Raw genomic sequence first — 17265 nt, 5'->3', positions numbered from 1 at the left:
AAAGTTCAAAGTGAATAACCAACTATTCAAAAACCTCCATCTTGCGGTTTTTAGTTTGTATTCAGTTTTGTTGACTATATTTGAAGTTTGAATTGATACGTCTCCAGAAGCACGAAAGTTGACCCATTGTATGTGTTTTTAATAAGTTTCTCGTAGCGGGCCGCCAGGAAATGATCTTCTTTTAATAAAACTTAAACTGTACAGAAAAGTCAAAACTGTTTGTTAATTAATTGTTTTTCTTTAACCCGATTTTTTCTGATGTACGATGTCTCAAAGCCTGAGAAACTTTTAAGGGCATTTGTAATTTCCTTTTGATCGAACAAAGTGTAGATAAAAAATATACCTTTAACAACAAATGATATAATAAAAAAAATAACCGCGCGCCAATATTTTCTGCGGAACTGGCCAATCACAACGCACAGAAGAAGTGCAACTTGACTAGCGATTAGCGTAGTACAGCACGCATGCGCCGGGTATAAAGCACAACACCATTTGTGCACGTGCTTTCAACTTACCGTGTACTGACTGCCATGCTGGTCGGCGTACGCATGCCTAGCCGAGTAAGCCGACCACGCTGCGCGCGCTGCATGCATGCTACAACCAGCGCTGCAGTCAGTGTGGGCCACCTGGGCTGAGGTGACGGCCGGATGGACTCACTTAAGAATACACAGTGGGGAGCTCTTGGAAGTTCGCCGACTTTGTCATCGATGTCTTTAAACTCTTTATTAATCACCTTACGTTTCTTTTATTTCATAAACTCAGGTGCTGTATATAATAGACATTGAATTTGCAATTCCTATTTTTTACTGACAAATCGACCTTTTGCAAATCGGTATACCTGCACAGAAAGCATTATAGAACACAATGGGGTGTTTAGAAACGAAAGCACTTACTTCCGGGTTGGCGTTATAAATGAAAACACTTACTTCCAGGGGTTTTTTTTTGGGGGGGGGAGGGCTTTTACGGGTACCCGGGTTCCCGACCTTGACCGGGAAAGGGTACTCGGTTCCAGTCAAAACCGTAAACAAACAGGACTAATGTACATGTACATTGTACATGAACACCATACGCTTTTTGTGTCTGTTGCATACATGTTTGTATTAGGTTTGCGTAGGCCTCATCACCAGGCAGCAGACACAAAGTGGACTGAAAAAGCACAAACGTAGAAAACCGGTTTGATTTTGATGTGTGCGTTTTGGCTGACATGCTTCAATTTGCGAATGACAGTGACCCTATTAACATCCATTGAACCAAAGCATGTCTTATAACGAGATGGTCATCAGCTCAACAAATTGTGTGCTTTTCTTTTCTTTAACTTTTTTCCAAATGAAGCAGTACATTAATTGCTTAGCATATGAACTTGTTAATTGCCAAATGATATCAGCAGACCAAAATTTCTGATCAAATTTGACTGGCCTTTTTGGTCAGATGGTACCGGTACCTGATGTAGCACACATATGTTGCCCTACTCCCTTTTCTAGCCTTTTCTAGAACTGGGGTTATATAATTTCAGGGCAAGATTATTAAAGCGTTTGAATTAATGCACTCGTTATTGGGGTCCATTGTTCAGATGAGGATTGTTCAGACGAGTTATGCACTGCATCTCCTAGTTTAGGTTAACTGAAGACAGTCTGATGACGTCTGGGTGAAGATCCACAGTTTCAAGGTGCAGAATGCATACATGTAGCACTTTATGTAGTGAAATTTCAAATCTATCAGATATTGTGCAACGGATCTAAGTGAGTAATAACATCTTGTTGATCGATATCCCATTAGAAATGAGTACTTGTACCAGTATGTACATGTACCATTTTGAAATTTCATTTAACATTCTTAAACATGTATGTAAAAGAGGTGTGCACATGTGTAATAATAGGACATACATTGTACCGATATGAATGTTTAATGTTCTAATTTATTTTTATAACCTGCATATTACCCACTAAAACTGTCAAAGCATAATAAAAGGGGATGAAGTATAGTTTACATTGACTTTCAAGACACTCAACAAAAACTGTTCAGTTACTACAACTGGAAAATTGAAAAGTTTCACAATCATTTGATGTACTTGTACATGTTCATGTACTTGTGCATACATGTCTGTGGTATACTATTACTGTGTAGCTCTGTTTGCTTTTTGGTTTCAGTTTCATTTCCATTGTTTTTTAGAAGTACATTATTTGCTCATTACCAACAATGTCTCTTTTAATTGTTTGTTCAATTCAGTAATCAGACGCAGGTGTATCATGTTTTCTGTCTCTCCACATTTCCTTTATTCATATTATTTGATGTGATATACTGGTACATGTACGGTATCTTCCCCAGGATTTAATTGTATGAATTTCCAAGGAATGAGAGATCACATTACTTCAGTTAACTTCGTCAGCTTCAGTTTGAAAGCGATGCTGTTTGAGACCCCATATCACCGAGTGCAAATCAAATACCCATTAAAGCATCCGAAGTGCTGCTGATTATCTGATCTTCATTGCCTTGGTCATGCTACTCTGCCATTTCCTGCTGAACTACCTGAATAATTCAAAGTGAACCGGTATGTACTGTTCCTGAATATAATTTGAATTTTCTTCAAGGTTGTGTGATGATACATGTACATGTGCTTAACCCATAACTCTTCTTTTTTTTTTCTTGTTGTTTTATGCAGGAAATGAGCAATGAAAGTCGTAACAGACAGTTCCACAAGCTCTTTAGTTTCATCCCTACAGAAGAAACCGTTATTGTCTGTAAGTACGAGGAAATATTCTCTAAATAATATTGGGTAATTATTTTAATAAGAAACAAAAAGTTGTATACGTTCACCTTGAAGTAGATTATCTCACTTGTGATTCTGAAACGAAAGATGAAAAGGATTTACGTGCAACCACCACCACCTCCCCAGAGAAAACAGAACTAAGGGAAAAAAACAACAAACTTGTAACTTTTCCTTTATAGATCTGCCAGTTTCCTTACTATTACACGTACGTGCAACTTTCCGTGTGTGCCGCCAACATATTGCAAAGCACTGTAGAAGGTTGTGAGCATTCAACTAAGACTTTCCTAAAAACAAAAAATAGGGTAACTTCCTAATTGCATGTCTGCAGGTCTGCAAAAAAAAAAGAAAATAAAGTATAGGACTTTAATTGCCCAAAGAGATACATGTATGTAGGCCTATTACATCAACTAAATATGTTCTTTGAGACAATGTGAGAAGATGAATTTGAAAATGTGCTAATGCAGGCAGGAGTGACAAGTTAATGAGTACATGGTACACATGTACATTTGCCGCTGCTGGCCGTTAATGTGAAAGGGCGAGGTCTGTCCACCGTGCTGGTGAGATCGTGGTAGCCTGGGCCACAGTTTTTGCTGGCAGATTGAAGATGGATGAGCAAGAAGGGATTGAAGTCTTGTAGGAAGGGTTTTGTGATAAAATTATATGGTGCAGACAGATCGAACCACCCCCCCCCCAAAAAAAAAAGAAGAAGAAATGGGCAGTACAGTTAAACACAATTATCACTGAACGAATCAAAGAACCACCATCAACGTCACCACCACTTCCACCACCTTCAACATGACCAATCCCTCAACCCCCCCCCTAATTTATTTTTTTTTTTAATTCAGTTATAAAAGATAATGAGCATGCCCATATATCCAAGGTATTTTATCCATGTCCTGTTGGTTCTATCCAGGGTGTACATGTACATACAAATAATATACGTGTACATTGCCTCCAGCTCGGATATGCAGGTAAGTGCGTACCGGTACCGGAACTTGTACTCCACATACTATGTGCATTACATGTAATTTTGATGTGGCAGAACTTGATTAATGCAAAAACCGGACATCTTCCCACCTCCCCAAAAGGCACACATGTGCGTTTGAAGGGGGACATTCAAATTGCATGATTGGATTTAGAAATGTAATTGCCTATGAATTTGTGACACGCCTGAAGGTAGACCAACATATTCCACGGTCATGTGGGAATTTCCGGGAGGAGGTGTGAAGCACACGGCAAATCACAAAACTTGTGAGGTGTGGGTGGGTTGTAGCCCCACGGGAATATTGCTGCTCTCTGGCAAATTGCTGGTGGGGGCCATTTCTATGAGATTTGTTGTTGGGTAGGCTTGAGATATCTCCAGGGTTGGGACATGTGTAATTCATGCAAGACATGCAGGTCTGCAAGCAGTTATTTGTGTACATAAAAGTACACGAATGTTGCTCACAAATCCAGTTGTAATGTAGTTGAACAGTTTATTTTACTGAAGAAAGGTGTACGGGTTCGTGAGATTCGTGCAATTAACGCCTGACGCTCACAAGAACACGCTATGGCTTTGTGCACGTTCAGAATGAAATTAGTGGTGCGTACTCCGCGCATACACACGCGAATCTGTGCACGAACGTAGTGTGTTTTGTCCATGGAGCCCTCAAATGTAGTTTTAAAAAAAACGCCCTCACTTGTTGGCACACGGACTCGAGCCCATAGCAGAACAAGGAGAATTAAAATTCCGGATTTCAGCATTATGGAAATTGACTTGCAGTACAGCAATTGAGCAATTGCCTGGCCATGTGCATAAATGTTGTACATGTACATCTGTGTCGATCTGTCCAACCTTGTGTATATATCAGACACGGTATACAGGGTAGCACTGCATGAGTGCCTTTTTGTTACAGTTACAGCTTTGCAATTACATGCGTGTACGTATTGTATGTATTGACCTGGATTCTGGTGAACTTGTGGATGCATTATTTTGTTCATTCCCTTTTGGCCCATGGAACACCCCCCCCCCCCCCCCAGCAAGCAAGCATTGAGCTAGGGGGCTTGAAACCAAATTGAGTAGACTGCTTGATTGATGATTGGTTCTACTGATGCAAGATTTACATGTTGCCAGCTACCTGTACAGGTGTACATGTACCGGTACATGTTCATCGTGTACAAGTAGTCAGCAGGATCAAACATGTACAATGTATGCTACATATCGTTGTACAAATGAGTATCACTACATGATACATGTACATACGTGTTCACTGTATGCGATATGCACCTTGCAGTAACAGTTTAAAACAATGACAGTTATCTCGAACATGTACTAGTAAGTTGTGCAGAAAACTTGTGGAGAATGAAAATTTATCCCACTCATTAAAAAAAAAAAAAAAATTATTTACTTCTTGTTTTTAATATGGAATTTGCGTCGGAAGATGTACATTTTATTTTATGTTTTATTTTATATGTTTATATAAACACTGTGTTTTCAGTTTTGTCCGAGGGCTTACCAGAACAAATTCACAAGATTACTCAAGTGGGACTCGAACCCACGACCTCCTGCTTACTAGCGCAGACGTCTTACCACTAGACCACAAAGCTTGCCGGGGTCAGCTGGCCTTTTCGAGTCTGATACATACATGTACAAGTAGCAGCGGGGACTGCAATCGAATTTGTTTATAAAGATGGAATTGCATCGGGGAGATGTACGTGTAACTTTTTAATTCTGTTTTGCCCTTCGGCAAGCACTAGTCATGCACTGAAGATCATACATCATGTACTTTTGTCAAGGACACATTGCAGAAAAAGGCAGTTGTCTGTGTTTAATGAAAAGCTATGCATCATCAAACCCAGGTGCATGCAGTTGACCATGGTATACATGTAGTACGATACGTGTACCGGCATGAAAACATTTGGGATCTGCGCGTTTTACTTGATTGGATGCATTCTGCGTGAACGCTTTTCTTAAGCCTCTACTGGTAGCTAAGTGGATATCTTGTTTCCGGCTATGAGGTTGGCTGATTGCCTTTTTGGTAATTGACCATCATACAATTACAAGTAAAATATTTCAGGTTGATTTGTCAGCTGACTAGTCTTGTTTTGTGGTTGGTTTGTTGGTTGACTGGTCTGTCATGTTAGTCGGCTGGATGGCTGGCTGTCTAGCTCCCCAGGTACCCCATTACCTCCATGGTACTTATTTAATATCTCGTGTTGCGATGAGTGACCAGTACTAGCTATAATATACATGTATGCAGATGACTTGCTAACTACAAATTACCAGGCTGACTGACTGGCTGGCGCCCCAAATGTTTGGTTAATGGCGGACTGGCTGGCTGGCTGGATAAATGATTGATTAATGGCTAACTGACTGGCTGGCTGGATAACTGATTGGTTAATGTCTGACTGACTGGCTGGCTCCCCAAATGATTGGTTAATGGCTGACTGGCTGGCTGGATAAATGATTGGTTAATGGCTGACTGGCTGGCTCCCCGACTGATTGGTTAATGGCTGACTGGCTGGCTGGATAAATGATTGGTTAATGGCAGACTGACTGGCTGGATAAAAGATTGGCTTGCTGGCTGGAGGGCTAGTAGGCTGCCTGGCTGGCTGGCTGGCAGGCAGGCTGACTGGCTGGCTCCCCATGTACATAGACTGGCTGGTGGGTTGACTGGCTAGCTGGGGGAGGGCTAGTAGTAGGCTGGCTGACTCCCCGGAGAGCTAGTAGGCTGCCTTGCTGGCTGGCCGACAGGCATGCTTGCTGGCTGGCTGGTACATGTAGACTGGCTGGTGGGTTGAGTGCACTGATCTCTATATAAAGACTGGATAGCGGATATGCATACAACATTCACACAGTAGACTTCGCACATTGACCAATTTGCCCCCGGTCTCACGAAGATGGCCGCGTATAACACGAACGTTCTACGCGTAAATACGCGCGCGTTGTATCAACAGTTGACGCGCATTTTGGTCACGTACACATATTATGATGTTCTAAAAGGGACACATTTCCGTAGTGATTATTATTTCAAAACGCCGAAAAAGTTATATTTGCGGCATTTTAGTAACCACGACGTTAGAAAAATTGTAGTTAACCTTGATCAGTGATGGTGGTCAAAATATAAGTCAAGTGAACCGCGACGTTACAAAAGAAATCATGCTGTCTATAAAAACGGCAACTTGTCCTTTGTAGATCACCAGCCGGTCTCACCAATATGGCGTCAAATTCGTACATTGTGCGGCTCTGTATTAGCTATCCAGTCTTTATATAGAGATCAGTGGTTGAGTGGCTGGCTGGCTGGAGGGCTAGTAGGCTGGCTGGCATGCTGGCTGGCTGGCAGGTTGCCTGGTTGGCTTCTGGCTGGCTAGCTGGGTATCTTGTTGGCTGGTTGTCTTGCTGACTGGTTTCCAAAACAACATGTATTTCTTTCTCAATTCTTTCTTGCCTTTGATGGCTCAGTTTAACATTTTTTTTTTCGTACCCACAAGATTGCATAAAGCTTACTCAAATCAGAAAAGCTTAAATATCAAGTGTCGGCCCTGTTGATGGCAGGCTTGTATTTCTGGGTCTATATCTAGTTGATGATATTGACTCCTTGCATACATTCATGGCTGCTCATTCTCAATTTTCGCATGTGCTTTCCCCTCCCAGCGTATTCATGTGCCTTGGTTAAGGAGATCATGTTCCACGGGAGGATGTTCATCTCTCAGAACTGGATCTGTTTCCACTCACACATCTTCACGTATGAAACTCAGGTTAGTGTCTAAGATGCGAGGTGTCGTGTGAATTCCTCAGGGGATTGTGTTACAGACAACTGAGGATCAGCAAGGAAAAGCTTACATGTACATGTACTGCCAAAATTTCATGAAGTTTTCATAAATGTATAATTACATATAGCTGGTGATAGACATTCGCTTTTACTCTGCCAACATACATTGTACACATGACATACTTAGACAAACATTTACTGTATGAGGAAAATGTGTTTGATTTGCTGAGAACGGTGGTTATTTATAAAATCTGAAGCCAGTTTTGTTGCTATTTGATTTGCAAACAGAATTGTAAGGTAGAATGTTGGGTTTTACTTTTTTTTGTTTTCCCCTTTGCCAACAGAATTGTTTGTTTTTTTTTCTAAATAAAATACATGTACCGGTATGTCTGTGAAGGGCACAACCCATTATTGAAATCAACCAAAACTAAATGTACTGTCTGTTCATGGTCCCCAAGATGGAAATGTGGCAGATAACTTATCATGATTTTCGATAATTTTCATTGGAAGATATATTTGATGTACATGCAAGTTAACCTGTATTGCACATTGTAGTTTCATTGAGTTGGGTTCTTACATCGTTTCTGAGGCTTGTTGAGTCTAATAACATAGAACAGTAGTCACAGTATGCAGACTTTCGCCAACAGTGCACATTGACTTGCAAACCCTGGGGCTTTACTCAGTACACAGTTGTCTGTTTGTAGTGATACTTCAATAATGGAGAAATATAATAAGCAAAACACTCTTGATTTCCCCGGAGATTTGACATGGATAATGTTTTCTGTTGATCTCTTGTCACTGCAGGTGACCATAAAGATGAGCTCCATCACTAGCATCAGCAAGGCGAGGACGGCCTTTGTGATTCCTAATGCAATTGGAATCCAGACAGAGAATGAAAAGGTACAGGTAAATTAGAAAAGGCTAGCTCATACAGACTCTCATTGTCATTTTCATGGCACAGATACCTAGGGGATCCTGCATAACTACATGTAAATTGGTTGAAATGCAAATGACATTCTGTTTCCAGGGGGAATTTCTGCCCAGATTGTGTTCGCTTCAAGAAAAGCACAACTGGTGGATCTTGCTTGTTCATTTGAAATTCGGTTTCACATTCCCATTCAGCATATCTTTCTGGCACGATCTAGCCCAGGTGGACTCCCTTTCCTCCCTACGTAACGGAGGGAGTCCAGGGTATGAAGTGCTCAAAACCGGGCGAAAAAATTTATGACCGATATTTTCAATATTTTTACCTTGTTGGAGAAGCCAATTTTTACGTCGTAGTATTCTATGTGTCCTTATCTATTGGGCCGCTGGGTTTAGAAATTCCATATGCGATGCTGACCGACCTTAATCTGGAAAATAAACTCGAAAGCAACGTTAAACTTGTATGTGTTTGTAGACTCTTTTCATCAGTTTCTCACCGCTGAGTCTATTCTAGTCGTACATGATTGTACGTCTGTGCAGCGTGTAGTCTGGTTCCCAAGACCGGTCAATTATTCTCAACGCTCATATCACGTCTGGTCCGGGTGCCAGACTATGCAGCATGAATATGCAGTGCGCACGCACGATTTGCTTAATTAATAACCACCCTCATACGCACGCGCACTTACTTGAAGGCGCGGTCGCCAATCCAATGACCGAGCGTGTTTTCGCGCCAGTTACCAGAAACACGTTTCGGCTTTGGTCATTGGTTGAGCGTTTTCGTGACATCGGTTGGCTGGAGTGATGTCACGGTTCCAACCAAAACTAAACAAACGAGGGCGCTAGCGTGCGTGCGCGCTTTCGTACGCACGTACATTGTACATGATGTACGACTCTGGGAATAAACTGATGAAAAGAGACTACAAACACGTACAAGTTTAATGCTGCTTTAGAGTTTATTTTCCTGATTAATGTCGGTCAGCATCACATATGGAATTCCTGAACCCAGCAGCCCAATAAGTAAGGACACATAGAAAATGTAGGCGTAAAATAAGCTTCTGTAACGAGGTAAAACGTAACAAAAATCTGGTCCAAATTTTGGGTGGTCTTATGTAGAGAATTCTCGTCCTGGACGTTAGTCGTAATGCAATGAAGACTTCGTCCAACCTGGGCTATGTCATGATCTAGAGTAAGCAATTGATGTGTGTAAATTTACATTTGTCATTGAGATCTACACAGTAGCCTCTAAAATGTCTGTGAGATGCCAGAAGAACATGTACTTGATGCTAGTAGCATATATTAAAATACACCTGACCAAATAATTGAATGAGACAGTCTGTGAAGGGCAAATCCATTGTTAAAAATGTACATCCCTTTGATGCAATATGCATCATGCTTGATATATACCAAGCCTAAGGGTGCGTAGCACTCATATGCAAACCATGCTAATGTTTGCCAATGTTGGCAATGTTCAGGCAAGTGGGACTGACCGTCATGTGCCGCCAACGATTGGCAAACGCAAATAGTCTTCGGAGTCATGTTTTCCAAGATGGTAGACTTGCACGCAGTGAGCTGTTAGAATTGAAATTTCCCTTTTTTGACATCAAAAATCTCAAATAACTCCCTCTGTGCTGTGAATTAAGCTGTGAAATTAACCAAATGCATTAAAAAAATCAATGTGTAATTTAATTGAGTCACTTGCCAAACCAGAATAATAAATGTTGGTCATATGAGAAGTAAATGTTCCGTAAATATTATACATAAATTGCCATATTTGCAGGACTTTGAAAATTACCCGGTACATTAAAATTTTAATTTTTTAGACTGGTGCACAGACAACAATATTGTCATTCTCTTTTTTGTCATTCTCTAGTTTGAGTATAAATTGGAAACAATTGAATATTTTCCTACCAGTGCCCCAACCTACATTTCAGATTTATTTCCATACTATTATGAGGTACCGGCCAAGTAAAATACAAGGGGAAAAAAACTAAACAAAACTTGAAACAAGAAGCTGAAGCTTGTACTTGTGGTTTCTGTACAACTAAACACTGCCAATGCAAAGGAGACAATATGGAAATATAACTGTCATACCAAAGTTTTGAGACAACAACAACCTTAAAGTCTGTCTCATCATTAAATTCTCTTTTAATGTATGAAGTCACATTCCTGGCGTGAAATTGGCCTGTTTACGAAGCTGTGAAAGTTCCCCCATGATAGATGTACCTCCCTCACCTGATCGTTACGCACAACTTCATGGCCTGAACCGTGAAATCAGGGAAACAGAACCCGCATCGCAATTAAATTACATAGCGCGATATGTGACACTCAGTGATGCACTGCAGTGAGCATGAGCCTGATAAGTGAAGACTACAGGGCGTAACAAAATACTCGCAACATTTTTTTTGCGAGGCTCTAGCGTTGACGCGGAAACACGTACCGCCATTAGTTTATACTATTTTAAAGCTTGGAATCTTAACTTCATCCCTGGCGAGTATTGGTTTGATGTTTAAAAGAGTTTTAAAATTATTCCTGTTCAAATGAAGGCATGTCGAAAATAAACTCAACCGATTTCAAGGAAAATCGATGATGTGGTACCGGTGCATCATATGCAAACTTGAGTCAACAAGCTGATTGACAAAAAAAAAACAGTTGATTTATATAAAACACATCGAACTTGAAACAAAGAACAATATTGTGAATTATTTGAGGTGTAGTCTACATGGATCAAAAGGAAAAGGAAACACAGAAAGTAAAAGGCACTAAGATTGTCACATGATGAACATGATGAAGCATTTCCACATTAGAAAAAATGTGCATGATTGATTTTCCTTGAAAGCGGTTGAGGTTTTTGTTTTTTTTGACATGCCTTTATTTGAACATGAAAAATGTCAAAACTCTTTTGAATATCAAACAAAAACTTACCAGGAATAAATTTAAGATTCCAAGCTTTAAAATGATATGAAAGTAATGGTGGTACACATTTCCATGGCGACGCTAGAGCCTCATAAAACATTGTTGCGGGTATTTTGGGACGCGCTGTATAAGCCTTCCAGACACGCATCACAGCAACACCTACCGGTAGTGGCTGCAGAAAATAATTTATTCAAAAGATGCTATAATTTGAATTACTAATGCATAAATGTCAGGAAGACTCTGTGAATTCATTAACGTGGTTTGTATCACTAATGACAGTTTACCAGGAAGACCCTTTTAAAGGGATTATATCCATTTGGTTATTACTCCAAAAACTAATGGCCATTAAAACTTGGCCATTGATGTGTTTTGTATCACTAACAAGACTAATGAATAAATGTCAACTATGGGCTTTTGCATCATTTTAGCCAGCCCTGCCGTTTTTTTGGCATGTGACTTTAAAAGAGTAATTCTGGCCTTGAAGTCTCCTTGGCAACCTGCATAAATTATTGGATTCAGTAAACAATGTTGTTATTGGGGGGTTTTTTTTGGTGAATAGGGGGGATGTCGTAAGGGTAATATATTTTGATGGCGTTTCACTTACAGAGATAACTAATAGTTTGGAAGAAGGAAAACTTTGCAGAGTGACATGCAGAACTATTCATAAGATGGAATTTACATCAGGGTGATGTAAATCAATAAGGTTTTGCCCTTCACCGACATATAAACACTGCATGCTCAGTGTGTTGGCTCCCGAGTGAAGGTTGGAAAAAAAACCTAATATTGACATTCAGAACATTGTAAAAGAGTGATGTCTGCCTTAAGTTCTAGTCTGAAGACCAATTTACACAGTATACGCGACAGTTTCGCGCGACAGTGCCTGCGTTTTTCTGAATACACACAAATGAATGAGTGATCAGATGCACAAATTAGTCGGGCAAATGCAAACACACTCATTGATTGCCAGTGCGTTTTATAAAAACGAACAGGTTGGAAATTCATACTGTGCAATATTATTGCAGAGTTACTATGCCCGATATGACCAATGTCAACCCAGTGCGCGAATGTGCATATGTGGTTTGCATTCTATCATGCACAGTAATGTGTAGGCCCCACCAGTAGATAAAGTTATGAGTCTTCACTATACCACACGGTAAGATTCTTTACTGAGAGACGACGATTTTCACACGACACTGGTAAATTCAGGCTCAAAAAGTGTACACAGTTGCCCAAGCCAGATATTCAGGGTTGTTTTTGTTTGGTTTCGGGTGGGTTAGGGTCGGTTAGGGTCGGTTTTTGTTGGGTCGGGGCCGATTGGGTTTGGGGGTTTTGGATTGGTTTTGGATCGGATTCGGTGTAAAGGCCTATTTATGGATGTTTCGGGCCAGTTTGGCCTGGTCAATCCGACCCAATGCACAACACTAGTTTAATTGGCCTTAAAGGTACACCTGCATGTTTTAATGATAAAGTGAAAAATATTTCTTTTTTTGATAGGCCTCTCTCTGTTCTAAGGGTAAAAAAATGTGATCGCCTGTCTCTTGAAAAGACAACTAAGAGTATAAATCAAGGAAAGATAAAGAGACTAAAATATGGGAAGCTTGTTCTTAAATAGATACCGGTAGCAACATCGTCCATGCTTGACTGGACAGTCAGAAAGCTTTTTCCCCATTTTTTGACAGACAAATTGGCTGCTGATAAAAGCAATTTTCTGCTGATTGGGATGGCCTTTCCCTTAATAGACAAGATAGACACAACTTCCTGTATACCGTTGTCTACACCCATCACAGTCCTTTCCTAAATGCATTTGGATGATTTAGCTATAGAGTCCTGTCCTATGACATTATGAGTAGTATTGGACTCCAGCAGTTATTGATGATTGTCAGAAATTATTTAGACATTTGAAGTAATTGAGAAGAGTACTTGTCGCTTGATATCAGAAAGAGTTTGGAATGGGTGTGCACTTTTGTTAAGTAAATGGCGGGATATTGACCTGCGTCCTGAGGATACATTTTTCAATATGAACAATTCCTGAAGTCCAGTAATTTGATTTCTGTACACATCCATGAATCTATCACTACGGTAGCTAAACACTACTGCCAAGTTCATACGTGTAACCGAATGTCTGCAGAGAAGTAATTTTTTTTTTATTGAAAGCAAGTGATTTAAAATAAAAACTAAAGTGATATGGAGCTTAAATGTACATGTATATGTAACTGCTAGGTTGGGAATTTAGTTTAAAGAGGCATTGCGGCCTGAAATCCGCAAAGATTTTATGTTTTGGATTGTTTACTTATTCTATTTCATACATGTAGGTCCGGTAAAAAGGAAACCAGCTAAAGGTTGTTTTACCGTTTGTTTACATCGGATGAGGCGGACATTTTGTGGCTTATATGAATACCTATATTTCAAGCCGTGTATATTCAATGTGCAGTACACATTTGGTACACACAGCACCAGTTTTGAGAGTCAACATTTTGACCCCGAAATTCGTTCTTGCATGGTTCTCGCAAGAATAACACAAAAACGTCCAGTTTTTAAAGGATGGTTATGTGGACGTTTATATCCTACTTTTAAAATGCTCTTTCAGCTTAACATACATGTATCTCGTTTAAAATGCATTTCAGACAGTGTTGTAGTACTCGTACTCGGTACTTGTACTCGAGTACTACTCGAGTACTTTATTTAGAGTACTCAATCGTACTCGTACTCGAATATGTCAAAGTAGGCCTACCTGTACTCGAAATGACAGTACTCATCTTGTGCAGCAAAATACTCGTACTTGACATGTCAAAATTGTACTCGATCATCAAAGTACTCATACTCGTATAGCAGTATTCGAAAACAAAAATGATATACAGCTTGACTTACCACGGCCTTATTTTATCCATACTTTCAGTTTGATATGGTTGATTGGCTTGCTGAGAGAAAATCGAAGTTTCCTGATTTTTCTCTGTGCATGTCCGGACAAACACATTTAACAGCTAGCCGTGAGTGGGTCTGTATATCAGTCTGACTTGGCCAATTATGCACAATGAACCATTTGCCGTGGGGCCGTATTCAAAAACAGAAGTACTTTCACTTGTACTCAGAATACAAGTAAAAGTACTCGGAAGTACTCATACTCAGAAGTACAAGTACTCGTACTCGGTAACCTAAGTACTCAGCAGTACTCAGTACTCGGAAAAAAGTACTCGACTACAACACAAGTTTCAGTGCCCAATTGGACGCATTCCAGGTCATAGGCCTAAAGTCCCTTTAATTGAAACATTACAGACTGAGTGTTGAGGCAAACCCAATATTTTATAATTTCGGGTTTTGTTTTGATTCACTTTTTTTTTTAATGATACCGTACCGGTAGCTGTGGTCATTGTGTAATGTCCCTCGTATTTATGTTGATGATGTGCAGGGTTGATGCTTAGTCATTTTTTTATTTTTGCTTGCCACTGATATCTAAAGACAAAATCATTAATTATTGGTCAAATTTTCAAGTTGCAGATTAAACACTCGGTGGTATACTTTCCACAAGACTGTCACATACATGTATCTCCTGTCAGCCGTGGTCCGGTTGCTTAAAATGTAGAAGTGATGAAAACTGTAGCATCTGGGTCAATTCCCAGGATAACGGAGTTGGTCATTGGATCAGACCTAATTTATCCAGAAAGCCAATGGGGGATTATGGTGCCAAACAACTCAAGCGTGAATTATCGGTGTCCTTTGCATGGCATCAAGCACTCCTGTACGTTTGTCAATAATTCCACATGTTTTCATTTACTAGTAGCTCTCTCATAGTTCTAATTTGATAAAAATAAATCTGATTATAATTATTATGAATATTTGTTGTAACTGATGAGAATTTTCAGAAAACTATCAGCATTTCTTGTAATGGGATATGTGAAAACCTGATTGAATCATCAAAATGTCCTCCAAGAACTGAACAATTTACCGTACATGTATGTGTTGTTGCATTTGTTTATGGTGTAAATCAAGGACACAAACGTGCAACATCATTGGTGAATCGAGGACAGGAACCAAATCGAGGACGACCTCGATTAGAAAACGTGTACAAGACCAATGAGAGCTGTTGCGAAAAGAGTACAAACAAAGGAAAAGGGAAGAGGAACAAAAGAAAATGCTCGATTTACACCATAAACAAACATGGTAGAACATGTTTGTGTACCACATTTAAATTTTATTCCCTGTGATTTTTTTTTAAAGTTTCACCCTGAAAAATAGATTTGTTTCCTCAATTTCAATTTATTTTCCTAGCAGTATAAGAAAAAAATCACTATTGAATGACACATCAAATGAAAAAAAAAAATCCATCAATGTTTAATTATTTAATTATTTCTTTACAAATTAAAATTGTTTGCATTCGGACAGTAATTCAACTCTTGCAGGGCGGGTTTATTTGTGTACAAAATGAAAGTCCTTTTTCAGAGGGTTGCAGACGCCCAAAATTGGGGGGAAAAAAATTCTATTAAAACAAAACATACAAATTGGAAATTTGTTAGGACAATCAAAAATCTACTTTTTAAAATAAGATGTTTTCCTTCATGTACAGATGTACATATTGGGCCTACATTTAACTTGTTTTTGCACTTGAAACCTTGATGAATGTCTAAGGGAAAAGGAAATTTTAATATAACACAATGACATGAGGAGCACAATTGACCTTTGTTCTTTTTCAACATACAAAATAAAATGTTCATGAAGTGTTGTACAAAATTCAATTTGTATGCCGTGTGAAAAAGACAGGCAAGGTATCTTTTTGATAAACAAAATGAAATTTTGATGATTGATCTTTTTTTTCTCCATGCCTTGAAAAGAAAATTTCTCAATAACACTGGCATTTAACATGTGAAAAGAAGATGCCAAAATGGCTACCTAAAAAAAAAGCTCAGCCCCAAATCCAGGAGGCGTTTTTTGGCAAAAGAAAAAAACAACATTTACCACATTGCAACTCACTGGCACACCAGTCAAATTAAAGGTCTTGTTGTCCCCTTTCATTTGATACCACATTTAGGTTGTAATGCTTGTAGTTCTGAAGATTTTATATATTTTGCACATTTCAGCCATGTCCACTTAGGCGTGGAATTGCTCATGCATGCTAATACTGTTTTTCTCCTCTTTGTTTATAGTATGTATTTGGTTCGTTATTATCAAGACAATCCACCTACATGCAGCTCATCAAGATCTGGAAGAACGCGGCAACATCCACGGAGTTGGAAGAGGTATGACGGTCTCGCTTGTCATGGTTTTACTGACGAGCAATAGAGATTTAATTACAGATCAATTGTCTAAACAGTAGGTTGCCCAGTGTAAACATGTGCATGAGTTCTAGACTCGTTCATCAGGATGGATTAAAATTTCAAGGTCCCAGTCGACTGCTATATCATTTCGTTTATACTAAAAGGTCTCGGAGCCATGACCTGAAATTATCGGGCCAGAGTTTGATCTTGAAAAAAAAATAAGCTAAATTTGTTCAGACTGTTTTTGTGTGAAATTGTTTCACTGATAAGATAATACTACATGAATTTCACTATGTCTTATCTCATTTCAGTGTAATATAAAGCAAGTTTTTTTGGGAGCTTTTTACCCCAAAATTGTTCATTAAAAATCTTGCAAGTGATGACTTTTTTATAAGGATATGTGCCCAGTCATTGTATGAAAGAGTAGCTTTGATGATGCTGAGGCAATGAAATGTGGAAGCGTTTAAAAAAAATGTTTTGAAGCAATACAGTATGCATATGCATGGACAGCATGCTGCAGCAGGACAATAAGGCATTGGTAGGCTTGATTCATTTTTTAAAATGGGGGAAAAAACAGAAATTGGGTCGTGGGTTTATTTCACTCTTCCTGCCCTTTGCATTTACTATGTGCCTTACAATGCATACAATGTACATGTACATG

At 39.3% G+C, this 17265-nt stretch overlaps 1 protein-coding gene across 5 annotated transcripts in view; it reads left to right on the top strand.

Annotated features, from left to right (window-relative positions):
- LOC119740834 (GRAM domain-containing protein 2B-like) overlaps positions 1-17265 on the top strand; it is a 64427-nt gene that overhangs the window by 34445 nt on the left and 12717 nt on the right. For all 5 annotated transcript variants that reach the window (XM_038216282.1, XM_038216283.1, XM_038216281.1 and 2 more), the window contains 4 exons: positions 2660-2738; positions 7401-7504; positions 8323-8418; positions 16494-16586. In XM_038216282.1, coding sequence (XP_038072210.1) covers positions 2660-2738; positions 7401-7504; positions 8323-8418; positions 16494-16586 — 372 coding nt within the window. The remainder of the gene's footprint in view (positions 1-2659; positions 2739-7400; positions 7505-8322; positions 8419-16493; positions 16587-17265) is intronic.

Source organism: Patiria miniata, unplaced genomic scaffold (genome assembly GCF_015706575.1).
Source record: "Patiria miniata isolate m_02_andy unplaced genomic scaffold, ASM1570657v1 HiC_scaffold_5, whole genome shotgun sequence".
In the NCBI taxonomy this organism is placed as follows: domain Eukaryota; kingdom Metazoa; phylum Echinodermata; class Asteroidea; order Valvatida; family Asterinidae; genus Patiria; species Patiria miniata.
The sequence above is the reverse complement of the archived record's forward strand: the minus strand, read 5'-3'. Positions and strand labels throughout refer to the sequence as shown.